This window comes from Magnolia sinica, chromosome 1 (genome assembly GCF_029962835.1).
Source record: "Magnolia sinica isolate HGM2019 chromosome 1, MsV1, whole genome shotgun sequence".
Lineage (NCBI taxonomy): Eukaryota > Viridiplantae > Streptophyta > Magnoliopsida > Magnoliales > Magnoliaceae > Magnolia > Magnolia sinica.
Genome location: NC_080573.1, coordinates 141,813,945 through 141,830,890, shown reverse-complemented (window position 1 = coordinate 141,830,890; position 16,946 = coordinate 141,813,945). Strand labels below are relative to the sequence as shown.

The following is a 16,946-nucleotide window of genomic DNA, read 5'->3' as shown; positions in this document are numbered from 1 at the left end:
ACATGAAATTCAAGTATGATGTGCAAGATTTTCAAGCTTTAGATCACACTAGTTCAGAAACAATTACACAAAATTCTACATCCCACACAAAAGTTCAAATGCTCAATCAAGGGGAATCTTATGCAGGTCCAGGCCTACACATGCTAGGGCCGGATCAATCAAAATTATAGACTAAATAAGAATCAAAGGAGGGTAAATTCATCCACACATGCACAAAAATAATTCCCCCAATCCAAGGGATTCAGAAATTTTAATTCGGGGAACCCTAAGGTTGAAGAAAGGGCATAAAATTGAGGATTTGAGTAATTTAGGGTTAGGTTTAGGGATTTTAGGTGAAAGAGGAGTGAAAGAGAGGATAGACGAACCAGAGGAGTACCGCACGTGTGGACAGCAACAATGGCCTAGACGCATGTGCGTGTGATCTCGGCCGCACTTGTGTGGGGCTCACTATTCAGAAAAAAGGCCACTTTAGCCCTGGTCGGCTAGGGATGGACTCCAAAACCCCCAAATCTCAGCTCAATCCGATGCACGGTTTGTGCGTAGTGCTCCGCCGAAGTTTCAGTCCTCCTGCAGGACCAAATTCTGGAAATCTGCTGTAGAGAGAAAAACGGCTGCAATAGAGGATGGATTTGAAGCATAAATGATTGTAGGAAAAGCGAAATATGGATGGAAGAAGGTGGGAACGAATCGGGATAGGTGTGGCTTTGCACCACGGTAGTCAGCCCTTAAGGAAGAAGGGTTTCGCACCCAATTGAATCTCCACAACTCAGAAATTTAGAGGAGCGGAAAAACGCAGCAATTTTATTACTCTTCATTGAGGAAAAAAAGACTACAAGGGAGGGGTGCTTATTTATAATAAAACCCTATACCCCAAAACTCGCGCCATGTTCGCAACCTATTACTTGGAGACGAAGTAATCAAAAATAACAACTAATCAAAGCAATCTAAGCTGTCCATGATATTCCTAATACCAATAATAAGCAAAACCCAAAGTACTAAATTAATTGGAATAGTGAGCCGCGATCATGAGAACTCATGGTGGGATTCACATGACTATTGAGTCCACTCCAACGAACCAAAATGCGGCCCTCTAACTAAGAGGCCCTCCCTGGACGTCATCATTGATCCAGATTGATGGTCTGGCCCTCTTTGCGTGTGTGTGTGTAAAAGATGGGCCCCACATGATGGAGGACCTCATATGGATGGTCCACATCAAAGGTCATCCCATAATGATAAAAAGCTCACATCCAAAGCAGTCTGGCATGATGGACAACCCACTTCAAAGGTGGGGCCTACATGATGGATGGTCCACATCAAAGGTGGGCTCCACATGATGGATGGCCCATATTGAACTGGCCCCACACGATGTATGGTCCACATCAAAGGTCGGCCCCTAATGATGAATCACCCACATCCAAGGTGAGCCCTACATGATAGGCAATCCACATTGAAGGTGGAGCCACATGATGGACAATTAATAATGGTGAGCCGCACATGATGGATGATCCACATTTAGATGGGCCTCACCTGATGGATGGTCCTCATCAAGGTAGGCCACACATGATGGACGGTCCACATCAAAGGTTAGCCCTAATGATGAGTGGCCCATATCCAAGGTGGGCGCTGCATGATGGACGGCCAGCGTCAGAGGTGGGGTCCACATGATGGACAATCCACATCAAATGTGTGCTCCACTTGTTGGGTGGTGGATATTGAAAGTGGGCCCCACATGATGGACAATAACATTGATGGTGGACCCCACTTGATGGATGGCCAACATCATAGTGGGCCCTGCATAATGAATGGTGCACATTAAAGGTCAGGCTATAATGATGAATGGCCCACATCCAAGGTGGGCCTCATATGAAGGACAACCCACATCAAAGGTGGGACCCACACTATGAATGGTCCACATCAAAGGTTAGCCCTAGATGATGGATGGTGGATGTGAGGGGGACCAAACAAACTTGAGGGATAATTACTTATGATGTTGAAAACTAAACATGCTTTTCTACTTTTTGGTTGATAAGTATGTTGGTTACCAAACATACTTATTGGCTGAATAAGTAGAAACCAAGATTAGCTACTTATGGCATAAGTAACTTATCCAAAGTAACTTACGATCCAAATGCCCCCTAAGCATGTTTCTTGTGTTGTTAGAGTCTAATATATTCAGTGCTCCTGCAGTATACCATATTATTTCATTTGATGCTGTTGACAATGATGTTATGTTTAGGTTAAGCTATAAGATGTCTAAAGAGAGGGGGATGAAGCTATAAGATGTTATGTCTCCCGCCTGTTAAATGAGCTGGTGGAGACAGTGTAGTGCGTGTTAAGATGTCTAGAGAGAGGGGGGAACTATAAGATGTTATGTCTCCCGCTCGCTAGATGAGCTAGTGGAGACAATGTAGTTTGTGTTAGTAGTCCAGGGTTGGTGGGGTTACCTTTAAGAAAAAGAAAAGGGGGGGGGGGGGGGGGTGGGGGTTGGTGGGTGTTGGGTGGTGTTGTTCAAGCTATCTTTTAAGCACTCTTTTACCTAGGGGTGTACATCGAGTCGAGCTGGCCTCGGCTCAACTTGGCTCGGCCACTAGCTGACCTCAGCATGAACTTGGCTCAGGTCAGTCCTCGAGCCTGGTTGGCCAGCTTGACTCGGTTCGATCAGCAGCTCGTGCCAGCTTGAGCTGAGTTCGCCATTGAGGCATTTCCACAAACACCTGGACTGCACCTTCAAAATCCCTCTGTATGTGAAACAGAAGCAATGGTTTTATAGGTATTTTATCAAACACCTTCTAAGCAATATAAAAACCAAGAAAAAAAAAGGGTATTTGTTTCATGTACACACCTTCCTTGCCACCAGCCACACTTCATTGAGTTATTTTATCAAACACTTGGTGAGCAACATCAATGGCAAAGTAACCGAGTCACCGAACTGGTTCGATTCGAGTTGGATTCAATCCGAGTCGAGTCGAGTTGGGGCCTGCTCGAACTCGGCTCAAACTCATAATTTAGGTTGAGTCGCGTATCAAATCGCCAATTGTGTCATAAATTCTAAGATTTTTTTTGCTTAAAATTCAGAAAAAAAAAATGGAAATTTTATAAATGCATCATAAAAAAAGAAAAGCACATGACCAAGGAATTCCAAAACAGTTATGTAATGGCTGTAAGTTTGTAACGGCCATAATTGGAAGAAGAAGAAAAAACCCGTAATGGCCATAACAGCTCCCTTAATGGTCCATTATGGGGCCAAAACATATTTTTTTCAAAAAAGAAAAAAGTTTGTAATGGCCATTATGGCCCATACAATGACAGTAACAACAGTGGCTGTTATGGCCACTGTTACCGTTATGTGATACCTTGCACATAACCTATCCATTTTCCATCAACATGCACAAAGAAAAGTAACATATTATGACATTATCAATTGAGAACCTATATTTACGCTTGTATATGTGTCATAGTTGCTTATTGTAATGTTTAACTCAATTCTACTTATTCCCATTTCGTTACATTTTTATTACCCTTTTAAAAATAAAACAAGTTCAAAAATGTATCCCCTCCCTCTTCAGTCTTCATGCATCCTCTCTCTTTCTCTCTCATCATCGGTGACGATATCATCATTGTCATCCTATTATCCTAATAAACGATGTTTTCTTATTATTTAGAATCGGATGACCGATTCTTCTTCCACTTGGACCTCCTCCCCTTGCTTTTGCCATTTCCTTTTCTTCTTATGAAAGCTTTCTAGGACCTACAATGCAAGATAATTGTGTCTAATGATCATTTCAATTTATCATAACCAAGTTGTCGTTATCACTACAAGTTTCGCTAGCCAGAGATAGAGAAATAATATCGTTATTGCCAATAATATCGCTGATAACCGGAAATCGGGAGAAAACATGGAAAAGTGATGAAATTTTTTTGTAAAACTTTAAGACATGCCTAAATACACATATTTACATATTTAGGAATAAAAAATTGTAAAAAGAATACATGCCATCAAGGTAGGCCCCATGATTAGGGACCCACATCATTCCATCAATAGTTAAATGCTGGCAAGTGTTTGTGAGTGTGTGACACGGACAATACACATACACTGAGAAGTTGCATACATGGCATACAATTAATCAAATTAAACCATCCTATTTATAGTACTCAGTGTAGTTATTTGAGTAGACCCAAACTTTATCATATCTTATTATTTCCGTATGAGATTGGTGGACATTTATTGGACAGTTAAAATGAATAAATCTAATGGTTGTATTATTATAAACAAGCGTTAATAACTCATTCCATTCAATTTATTTTTTAATGAATATATGTCACGTGTACAATTTCAAGTGCCTATGCGTGAAGGGTTAATTGCAGGTGGAGTATAATAAAACTCCTATTTTAAATTTTTTGGTGTGTAAATATGTCTTCTTACCCTTACATCCTCTCAGTGGGGCCCACCATGAAGTTTGTGAGAAATCCACTCCGTCCATCCGTTTATCCAGACCATGATAGGGCCTAAGCCTAAAAACATGCATATCCAAAACTCAAGTGGACCTCATGATAAGGAAAAGTGTGCAAGAAAATGCCCACCGTTGAAACCTCCCTGGTCCACCATGATGTTTATATCACATTCACACCATTCATGCCCCATTCCTGCTGGGATGAATTGAAAAAAAAAAAAAATTAAAAAAAAATAGCCCCAGCCTACTGACTCCCACCCACTTAGTGGTGCAAGGGGAGTAGAGTGGATTATGTGCAGCCCTAGCCTGACGTAAGACGGTACAACACTTATGGTGGGGCCCACCTTGATATATTTATTGTATATCCATCCTGTCCCTCTATTTTTAAAAATCAATTTAGGGTATAATCTCAAAAATGAAGCAGATTCAAATCTTTGGTGGACCATTACATAAGAAACAGTGATGATTGACCATTCAAACCTTCTCATGGGTTACAAAAGTTTTGGACCAACCTGATATTTGTTCGTTTCCATTCATAAAGGTTTACGTGATCTTATCAACGGGTTGGATGACAAATAAACATTACAAAAACATTAATGTGGGCCCGAAGAAGTTTTTAATGGTGGAGGTTCAACCACCACTCTTTCTTAAAATATGGTCCAACTTAGATTTCGATCTACTTCATTTTTGGGCTAGTGTCCTATAATGATCTGGAAAAACCTATGGTTGGCATGGATAAAAAATAAATACATCACAGTGGGCCCCGTCGTGAGGGCCGCACCATCGTTTGTAAAGCCGTAGTCGCACCGAGTTCACTCTCTCAAAAGAGAGCTTTCGTCTGGAAACGAATTGGTGTACTAGATAACTGGTGTATTGACATTAGCAAGTTCTGTGGGTCCCATCATGAGGTATGTGTTATATCCAAACCGTCCATTCAAACCGTCCATTCATTTTATGTGCTCGTAGTAAGGCTTGAGCCAAAAAATAAGACAGATCTAAAGATCAAGTGGACCACACTGCAAAAAGCAGTGGGGGATTGAACATTTACCATTGAAACCCTTTTGGGGGTCACAAAAGTTTTAGATCAATATGATATTTGTTTTTCCTCTTAATCCAGGTATTTTTGACCTTATGAACATATTGGATTGAAAATAAACTTTACGGTGGGCCCTACGAATGTTTTAACGGTGAAAATCATTACCCACTACTATTTCTGGTGTGGTCCATTTGAGCTTTGGATATGATTTATTTTTTGGCTCATGCTCTAAAATGATCTCGAAAAATGGATGAACGGTATGGATGTAATAAATACATCATTTTGGGGCCCATTTAACTTTGATCTCCTTTGAACCATTCGTACAACTCGGTGCTCGAGGAGCGTCAGCGCTCGTTTTCGCATGACACGTACCCACACAACTACGTTGGTGTATACACCAGTCAATCTGCTTCCCTTTCGTCTCATTTTCTCTGGAAAACCTCAAATGATGATTTCAATCGTTTTTTCCGTATAAAAAAAATTCCGAATATCTCTCCCGAAATTTCTCTTTTTTTCAAATCCCAACCCAAATCCCCTTCAACCTCACCGAAATTGGGTTTCTTTCAAATCTATTCTTTTCAAAGAGGAAAAAAAAAAAAAGAAAAAAAAAGGGAGATTTCCTACCTCCGAAAATCCGGCGCTATCAACCGTAATTGGCCCACCAAATCCATCCGAAAGCCACTCCCGCAGGCAGATTTTGAGAAAAAAAGGTAAGAGATTTTTTTTCTATATCTATTTTGTTTTTTGGAAATAATAGGGAGAGTTGTCGCTAATAACTATTTTTTTCTGATAAAATCGAAAATATCGCCGATATTTCGTCGACATTGGGAAGAGAAACGATTTTTTGTTGTTTCGGTATCACCGGTCCAGCGACACCGATAATATCGGCGATATTATCGATTTTTCATAGACAATGGAAACACCGATCATAACTAAACACTGATCACCTGGAAACTATGCATCTTATTCCTTAATGTCTAAACCCTGCTTCAGGAAAGGCTCATTATACTCTAACCAATGTTCGCAATATCGATACTATCGGTCGATATTATCGGTATTGCACTCTTGCGATACAAAACTATCCGAAAGATATTTAGGGAAAAAAAATCAAGAAATAGCTGTTATCGATCAATATATCGCTAATTATCGGCCGATATTCCTACATATCGCATGATATCACTAAAAATCGTGCGATATTATAACTTTTAGCGCGGTTTTTTCGCCGATAGCTACTGTAGCCACCTACCATAGTAAAAATTCGACAAAATCAGAGAAAAAAGGAGTAAAAAATTTTCAAGAGGGAGGATTTGATACTTGAAAAGGGGTTGGATCTGATCGGAAGCTTCACTTGGTGGGCCATTCGAATCAGAGCTACACGTCGTTTGAATCTCCTTCTCGAAAATGGAATCCCAAGCTTTCCGCATTCAAATGCCAATTTTCTTTGCGGGATTTGTGGAAATTTAGGGTTTCGGAATCCCGAAACCCTCTCCCTGCTCGGCTGCTACTTTCCCAAAAATAAAATGGCTTCGAGCATTCGAGCCTTTGAGTACCGCACACCACCGAGCTAACGTCACCAAGTTTGTGGGTCCCATCATGAGGTATGTGTTATATCCAGACCGTTTGTCCATTTGGCGAGCTCTTCGTAAGACTTGAGCTGAAAATAAGGCAGCTCCAAAGATTAAGTGGACCACACTACAAACGGCAGTGGTAGATTCAACTTCTACTATTGAAACCCTTTTGAGGGTCACAGAAGTTTTGGATCAATATGATATTTATTTTTCCTCTTCATCCAGGTCTGTGTGACCTAATTAACAGATTGGATGTAAAATAAACGTTATGGTGGGCCCTACAAATGTTTTAATGGTGAGAATTGGTCCCCCATTGCTATTTGTGGTGGGGTCCACTTGAGCTTTGGATATGACTCATTTTTGGGTTCATGTTCTAAAATGATCTCTCCAAATGCATGAACGGTGTAGATATAATAAATACATTATTGTGGGGCCACGTAACTTTGAAACGTCCGTACAACTTGAGCTTGAGTAGCGTCAGCGCTGGACACGGATTTCCTGGCAAAGCCTTCCGTAGGAAGTTCCTGTGCTCGAAACCTTAGTGGGGCCTACTATGATGTTTTTGAGGAATCCACTCCATCCATCCGTTTTGTGAGATCATTTTAGGACATGGGGTAAAAAATGAGCAGGATCTGATACTCAAGTGTGCCAAAAACGTGAGGATTGAACATCTACACTTGAAATATTCGTGGGCCATATAAGTTTTGAACCAGATTAATATTTGTATTTTCAATTCATCCCAATAGGAATGACGTTATGAACGGTATAGATGGCATGTTAACATCACTGTTGACCCCAAGGAGGTTTCAATGGTAGAAATTTTCCTACCCACCTTTTCCTTTAGTGCGGCCCACTTTAGTCTTGGATCCTGCTCATTTTTGCTCTCAAGTTCTAAAATGATCTCAAAATATGGATGGACGGGGTAGATTTCTTACAAACATTACAGTGCGCCCCACCTAGGTTTCGAGCGCAGGAACATAGCAGGAATCCGCATCCGACAGCACTCCAGCATGGTGGGAAACGGATGCATAGTCAGCAGTGTACTTCGTAAGCTTTGTGGGCCCACTATAATTCATGTATTTTATCCACTCTGTCCATCCATTTTACCAGATAATTTTATGGTTTTAGCCTAAAAAAATTAAGCATATCCAAATCTCAATTGGACCACACCATGGAAAACATTGCAAATTGAACGTCTACCATTAACAAATCCTTGGGGGCCAAAGAAGTTTTGGATTAGGATGATCTTTGTTTTTTTTTTTTCCTTCATCCATGCCTTTGTGATCTTATGAACAGGTTAGATGAAAAATAAACATCATTGTAGGCCCCAATATGCTGATAACTTCACATAAGTTTGAATGAAGAGAAAAAATTATTATCATCTTGATCCAAAACTTTTGTGGCCCACTAATGGTCAATCACCATTGTTTCCTATGGCATGGTCTACCTGATTATTGGATCTGCTTTATTTTTTGGATAATGTCTTGAAATGATATGGAAAAACGGATGGACAGGGTGGATACTGAATATAGTTGTCTTAGTTCAATCGGACAGCGCATAGCTTAGGACCCTATACAAAGGAAACCTATTATGTGCACTTCTTTTTTGAAACTTTATAATTTAAAAGTGTGTATTAAAGTCTTTTTTAATAATCCCAGAAGTTTTATTGAAAAATTCAACCATTTTCGTAATGTTTCCCCATGTTTCCCAAAAAGTGCAATAAATTATGCGATACAAACGATATATCCCATGCGATAACCGATATGTGTCTGTATCCCAAGGATGCGATGCATTGCGCGATACTGATATTTCGAACACTGACTCTAACAAGTGTCATTTGAACACGATTGGATAAATTCTGCTCCAGGAAAGGCTTGGTATATTCCAATCCATGTAAAATTACAATCCAAAACAAACAAGGGAAGGAAGATCAAAATCCATGGTTTTCCATTCCATGAGGATACTGGGTTACTATTTCTTTATTAACTTTTCCACTGTCCAAACACAACCTTTGAGAAGTTTTCCATTCCGTAGGGACATGATACATTCCTAGCTACAACATATTACAAGTCGCTATTACTTCTCATGGAGAAAATCCTTGATTAAATGTGAAAACCATAGAATCCACGTGATAGTGAAGTACAATGTGGGTATCATGGAGGTGTGAATGTTGTGCGCATTGTTTTGTTTTAGGGCTTCAAAGATTGTTAGGAGCAATCAACGGTCTTTTAGCCGTTTAGCATTGGAGAGCATCTTTCTAGCTGTCGTGTGCAAAGAACATCTTTGAGCTGTTGAGCATCAGAGATCATCTTTCAGATGTTTAGCATTGACAGATATATTTATAGTTTTAGGGTGTCACAAGATATCTCCTAGCCATGAAGCATAAGACTTCTTCAGCTACAAAGTGTTAAGATACCTTACTAGTTGTGCAGCATCAGCATTGCTTTAGCTATGTGCCACAGGGACACCATTGGTGGTAGAAGTGCACATAATGCACTCTTTTGCATGATGCAGGGTGATCTAATCCAGACAGTGATGCCTGTCTAGTTGGTGAACAGGACTTAACGGCATTGGCATGAATTCTGCCTATTATAATTGAAGTGCAATGTTCAAAACTGTATAAGTTGCACACTGTTTGCACTGCAACTTGAAGGGCAGATTGCTGTCCTTGTTGTGGGCATGAGCTTGCAATGAATGGCAAACATCTGCCAAAGAGCAGGAAGGGCCTACTGGTAGTGGGTCCATGGAAGCACTAGCATTGCGCACTGTTCAAGGATCAAAGGATCCTTTGGACACATGCTGTGCTCTGGAATATTAGCATAGTAGGGCTGAGGTGCTATGCTGTTGAACTCAACCATTGTAGATCAGAGACCAAAGGGCCTCTTGTATGAGCACTTGGCATGGTTGGACGTAATAGGGAAAAGGGTCTGCGTCTGTCTGTATGCATGCAAAGAAAAATTTGTGATATTGTAATTTTCTCCAGAACTATGGATCAGTTCTATGGGAATGCCTGCATGGGTCCCATGTGAGATTTCTTTACACCCCCTGCTTCCAGGGAGATTAAATCATCCCCTTAACAACTCTCGCTAGAGGGAGATACACTCCGCATGGGCCAAGTGGTACACTTGCGGTTGAGTGGGTGTTGGTGTTTTAAATAGCGAATAGTGTGTATCATAGCAATCACCCCTATGAAGCATGAGGTGTAAGCTACGTAGCGTTTAGCTTACTTCAGGTTGCGCTTGGTGGCACCAATTTCTTGATATTTTGCACCAAATTAGACTGATTAATAATGAAATTTTATGGTATTGGTGCAACCAAACGCAACCTAAAGTAATATGAAAGGGAAATGATTAGGGTAAAGAAAGAGCAACATGACTGATTTAATACTGTCACCTATTCTATTTTACTAAAAGCATTGGAAAGATTTTACTATTTTTTTACTGAAAATAGAAAAATGTAACAAATAATCGAAAACATCATTGATCTTAATGTTGTGGTGAAAAGTAACTTGTAATGTGCGCTATGTAGCATGTAGCATAGTTAGTCTATGTAGCACGTAGCATATGCAAATTATCATGTTGCGTAGCCTACATGCAACTTAAGGTAATTTCATAAGCTATGCTACGTAGCATAAGTTACACACCATATACCATAAGCAATTTAAAACATTGGTGGGTGGACCCACATGCCAGAGCGGAAAGGCACTTGCGCAAGTGTTAGCGCCTGATTGGCATCACTCTAGCAGTGGACCGGTGGCCTGCGTTGTTCTTCAGTGAAAATCACAACCTAACTAAAATTTCATAGTATGACATTCAGGGTGACCTAATTCCAAGAAATTTGTAATTCAGATATCAAAGTCTTGATGAAGTGGAAAGTTTCTTCAATTTGTGCAATTGATTTTTCTTATCGATTAAATTAGATGTGCTTAAGAAAAATAAATAAATCTTCTTCTGAATAGTAAAACTGCTTTGGAGGTCAGAAGAATTGAGCTTCTAAATCTTTGACTTTTATGGACCAGGACTAAATTCCGCTGATAATGATGCATGGAGGAATTATTGAATCTGCTGACACTTGTTCATCTTTTACATGCATTTTAATTCATCTTCAATTTATACCTTTATTTGTATTGGTTTCTTTGTGTGTGTGCGCGCTTGTGCTTATGCATGTGTATGTATGTACTAACCTATTGCTTGTCTCTGTAGGTGATAGTGGTTGGTTATAATCACAAAATGAGGATTTTATTAGAAACAATAATTGGAAAAATTGCACAGTTCGAAGTAAAACCAGACAGATTTGCTGTAATCAAGGTAATAAGTTCTCCTGTCTTGCTTCACTTAAGGTTGCCCAGTTTGTTCGTAATTCCACCTTCTGTTCACTTCTTTTTCCTGTCTAATCAAGGAAGAATGAATGCAACATGAGGCTAAAAGTAGAGCACTCTTCCTCCAAACCAGTAGAAAGACTCATATCATGTAACTCATTCCTATATAATATGAAACTTGCCACAGGTTTATTAGACCGAACCTTGCGATGCTCACATGATTATTCAATTTTTGCTTTGCAATGTTTTTAATACTGTTCTTAGGAAGTGTTATCTTGCGTTCTGTGTTACTGTGGTATGGTGTGGTATGATTCAGTTTTATCCTACCCTTCATTTTGAAATTGAAGTTTTGACTACATCACTGAAATTCAGTACAAATCTGCCCATCCGTAGGGAATATCAGCTTAGAGTCCGAGGCACTGATTAAATGGACCATTGCAATCATTCAAGTGGATTAGTGGGCTAAAATATTTGTTGCGGTAGACTTTAGGTCCATGGGCTTAGTTTATGTAATATTTAAGTAAAGCGGGTCTTCTTGTGATTTTCTCTTTAATAATGAAAGCCCTAATATGATAAGAGAAAGGTGAGCGGGTATGTGAATAGATTGATCTGCCCTTCTGCCTCCTCTTTTCTTTTCTCACCTTTCTCCTCTTTCTCTTTTCCTTTCTTCTCTTTTCTTCAGTTTGAAGGCTTTCTATGCTATCAGAGTAGACCGAGAGGTGATTCAAATCTAGATCTTCTTCTCTCAAAACCCTAACATAACAAGCAGATTTTGGGGGAGTAGTCAAAAATCCCAAAGTGTTGGTTGAACCCTAGAAGAAAGAGTTCTTCTCTTTTGTTTTTGTTTTTGTTTTTTTTTTAAAAAAAAAGATAATGTTTTCTGCGATAATTTTAAGGTGAGTGCAACCTTTTGCAAAGGAAGTTATGCAGATGTAATTAACTGTGGATCTGATCATAGGTCATACTTTTTTCAATGCTAGTTGAATCAAATTCATTAAAAGTTGGTTGTGGAGCATAAAGGCGTGGTTGTTGGTTCTTCATCATTGGGTGAATCCCAATTCCTCATTTAATGCATCAATTATGTTTGTAAAACTTAATAGGCAGAACTAAGTTAAATCTTTTGAAGTGTTTCTTTTAGCTCATGAGAAGGATCACTTCCTCATGAAGATTGAACCTGAGGAATCTGATCTTGAATATAAATAGTGGATGTGTGATGATGCTTAGCTTAGGTCCTGGTTGTGGAATAATATGGAACCAAGAGTCTATTAAAATTTGGTGTTTTTAATTCTGATAAAAATGTGTGGGATATGGTTAGAATGATGTACTCTTAATAGTATATTTCTCAGGTGCATCAGTTGTATGAAGAGATTTTGTCTCCTTAAAATGGAGGTAAATATCTTCGTGGTTATTTTGCCATCTATCATCTCATTATGATTTACGTCCGATGCGACACTTGCGAAGAAGCAGATGAAAGACATGAAAGCAGCAAAGCTCTTATCCGGCTTGCTAAAAAGGAGTATTAATTCAGAAATGATCAGATTTTGGGTTGATTAATCATTCTGTGGATTTCTGTTGGGACCTTCATTGGAAACCTCCAAGAGCCAATCAAGCACTGGTTGTTGATGATCTTCCAGCTTACGGTAGATTGCTACTTTACTGCTTCCAATACTGGTGGTGATAGGGTTGATGCCACATTATCACAGGAAGAATGTGTGGTTCCTCTCATCCAGTGGTCCTTCATCCAATAACTTACCCTTCACATCAATTGTTGCTTTGGGTCATCCCATTCATTTCCCTGGATAATAGATTTTCGGGCTTTCAATCATATTATTATAAATCACAGTTTATTTTTCTCATTTGCTCCTACTGCCAACACGTCTATTACCTTAGTTGATGGCACCTCCTCCAACATTATTAGACTTGGAACTACTTAGTCTAATGCATTTATGTCATTATCTTCCATCTTATATGCCCTTAAATTTTCCTTTTTATCTGTGAGTAAGCTAACAAAGTCTATAAATTTCTTTGTCACCTTCTTCCTTTCTCACTGCCCTTTTTAGAACTTGAAGAAGGGCAGGACATTTGGTGGAGGACATTAGAGGAATAGTCTACTATTTGAAAAAAGAATCAATAGATGCTACGGTGCTACCCGAGGATTTTGTTATCTAGTCACATCGCCGGATGGGCCATCTCTCTCTCTAGAAACTACAGAGCCTTGTTCCATCTCTTTTGAGATTATCAAGTTTGAATTGCGAAATGTGCTAACTGAGTAAACACCATAGAGGACATTTTCCTTATAGAGTTGATGAATGAAGCATTGTTCCATTTAAGTTGGTCATTGTGATGTGTGGGGACCATCTCAAGCTGTTAGTCTGTCAGGTTTTCAGTATTTTGTTCTTTTATTGATGGCCATTCGTCTCCTGCTCGTTAGATGAGCTGGTAGAGACAGTATAGTGTGTGTGAGCGATCCAGAGTTCAATCCTTATTATTGTTACCTTAAAAAAATGATTACTATTTTAGAATGACCTAGTAATATCTTATGAAAAATCATTTAAAACTTTTTCTGTATATTATAATTTTCATAGTGAAAAATAAAAATAAAAAACTCAATTCGGCTCAACCTTTTTCTTTTCTTTTCTTTTTTTTTTTTTTTGGTTAGCTTATTAGTACACCCCACTGTCAGTTCACACTTCACTGTTAGCCACCCCCACTAGGGATCGATACCAAGACCTCAGTGTTGAAACGAGGTATCTTTCACTCCATCTACCACTTGAGCTATGGATCAGGGTGTCAACTCGGCTCAACTCTTTGCATTGTTAGATTTGATAATGCATTGGAATTTGTCTCGTGATTGTCCTATTTCTAATGTCATAGTATTATTCACTAAACTTCTTAAGCTATCTCTCAACAGAATGGGGTGGCTAAGCACAATAATAGACATTCAATTGAAGTCACACTTACTTTACTCTTGGAAATGAATGTACCACAGTTTTTTCTGGGTGATTTAATATTTATTGCATGTTATTTTATAAAATGAATGTCATTTTGTTTTGGATGGGAAAACGCCCTCCTTATTATTGTTTTCAGGACCGTCCATCAACTTCTGCAAATCCAACTCTTAGATGGACGTTGTCTAGATTATAGGAAAGCGTGGTGATTGAACGCTCACTACTAAGAACTTCCTAAGGCCCAACATAATGTTTACTTGCCATCCAACCCATTAATAAGGTCAACCAAACCTAGATGGAGAGAAAATACAAAGATTAGCATCGTACAAAACTCTTATGGCCCCCAAAATGTTTTATTGGTCATCCACCATTGTTTCTAGTGGTATGATCCACCTGAGGTTTGGATCTACTAAAGGTTTCGGATCAAATCATCAAATGAGTTGTGAAAATGGATGGACGATGAGGATATACCAAAAAAAAAAACTCATCAAGGTTGATGCAGGACATGAATTTAAATATGATATCCAAGATTTCAGGCTTAGATCACACCATTTCAGAAACAATCACACAAATTCCACATCCCACATGAAAATCCAAACATTCAATTAAAGGGGAATCTATCCGGATCTAGGCCTACACACGTTAGGGCTGAATCAATGAAAATTATGAACCAAACAATACTCAAAGGGAAATAGAAATCACCCACACATGCATAAGAATCAGTCCCTAATCCAAAGGATTCCCTAATCTCAATTCAAGGAACCCTAGGATGAGAAAAGGGTCAAATCAATTAGGGATAATGTAATCTAGGGTAAGGATTTATGAAATCATGTATAAAAGAGAGGAAAATAGGAAGAAACTTGAACCCGAGACAATCCCTGCGTGTGGGCAACGAGCCAGGTGCGAGCACACGTGCGCCTGAGGCTGGCCGCACGTGTGGTGGGGGACGGAATCCAGAAAAGGATTCCTAGGCCTTGGTCGGCCAGGCTTGGACTGCAAAACCCCCAAATCTGACTTCGATCTGAGCTCTGGTCTGAGTGTGGTGTTCCGCCAAAGTTTCAGCTCGCTTGTGAGCCGAAATCTGGAAACCTGCTGTAATGAAGAAATCTGATGCAACAAAAGGGACGAATTTGAAACACGGATGGTGGGGGAAGATGGAAAAAAAAGATGATGGAGGATGGGGGTGAATCGGGATCGATGTGGCTTCGCACCACGGTAGTTAGCCCTTCGAAAAGGGAGAGCTTCGCACCCACTTTTGAATTCTTCCACAACTCATGAAGAGAGAAGAAAAATAAAGCAGGAATTTTTTTATTAACTTCAATGAATCAAAAAAACTACAAGGGGTGCCTATTTATAGGGAAAATCCTATACCCCAAAACTCGCACCATGCGCGCAACCTATTACTTGGCGATGAAGTAAACTAAAATAAAAACCAAGTAGAGAAATCTAAAGCGTTCACAATGTTCTAAATAATAAAATTAAACAAAACCTAAAATATGAAATTAATCCGACGAGTGGGCCACGATCATGAGATCCCATGATGGGCTTTTCTTGATTATCGGGCCCAATCTTTTGAACCAAACTTTGTCTTCTAGGTAGGAGGCCCTCCCTGGACGTCGTCATCGAGACAGATCGATGGTGGGGCCCTCCTACTCAGTGCGTACGTGCGTAGGTGAGGCGGCATGCGTGCGCCTATGCGCGAGATGTCCCCATCAATTCTCTTCGGCTGCGAAGATTTCGCCACTGGCAAAATAAAACTCCTGAACCACTCCAGGACGTCAAGATCAAGTCTCTGGAGCTCCTCCGCAGTGAGTCACGTGCTGTCTGAAGCTAGGCGTAACATCCACTTGATCAGGTACTTCTGAAACTTGCCGTTTGACGTTAAAACTATCTGATGGTCCAGGATATCCTCTATTTTCTCTCTGGGTGTGTGAAGGTTAGGTATAGGAGGGAGTGACTAAGAAGAAATGTCAGGAAGAATAGGTATGGGAGGTAAAGGCTGAGAAAATGGGTTGGGACGGGTAGGTATGGAAGGTAGAGGCTGGAAAAACGGGTCGGGACGGGTATGTTTGGGACATAGAGGCTGGGAAAATGGGTCGGGAAGGGTAGGTATAGGACGTTGAAGCTGAGAAGATGGGTCAGGACAGGTAGGTATGGGAGGTAGAGGCTGAGAAAATGGGTCGGGACGAATAGGTATGAGAGATAGAGGTTGGAAAAATGGGTCGAGAGGGGTAGATATAGGACGTAGTAACTGGGAAGATGGGTCGGGACGGATAAGTATGGGAGGTAGAGGCTGGAAAAATGGGTCGGGAGGGGGTCATAGATCAATGGAAAGGTCTGATGAATCAGGATAGTTAGGCGAAAGGCTAGACAATGCATCAATAGCCCCTTGAAATGCAACTAGATCCTCCACATTGAATGTGGAACTAATTCCCATGGAAGGTGGAAGATCTACCTCATGCACATTGAGACCGTTTCGTTTTATAATTTTGAAGGGTCCAGCATTACGCGCATGTAACTTACGAACGACCCTCGGAGGGTACCGCTTGGGGCTGATGTGGACCATCACGGAGTCCCTTACATTGAATTCTTTGAAACATTTATGCTGGTCTGCAAAAAATTTGT

The 16,946-nt window shown here is 40.0% G+C and overlaps 1 protein-coding gene across 2 annotated transcripts in view; it reads left to right on the top strand.

Annotated features, from left to right (window-relative positions):
- Positions 1–16,946, top strand: part of LOC131221633 (insulin-degrading enzyme-like 1, peroxisomal) — a 112,208-nt gene that overhangs the window by 82,519 nt on the left and 12,743 nt on the right. For both annotated transcript variants that reach the window (XM_058216928.1, XM_058216936.1), the window contains one exon: positions 11,258–11,362. In XM_058216928.1, the coding sequence (XP_058072911.1) occupies positions 11,258–11,362 (105 nt within the window). The remainder of the gene's footprint in view (positions 1–11,257; positions 11,363–16,946) is intronic.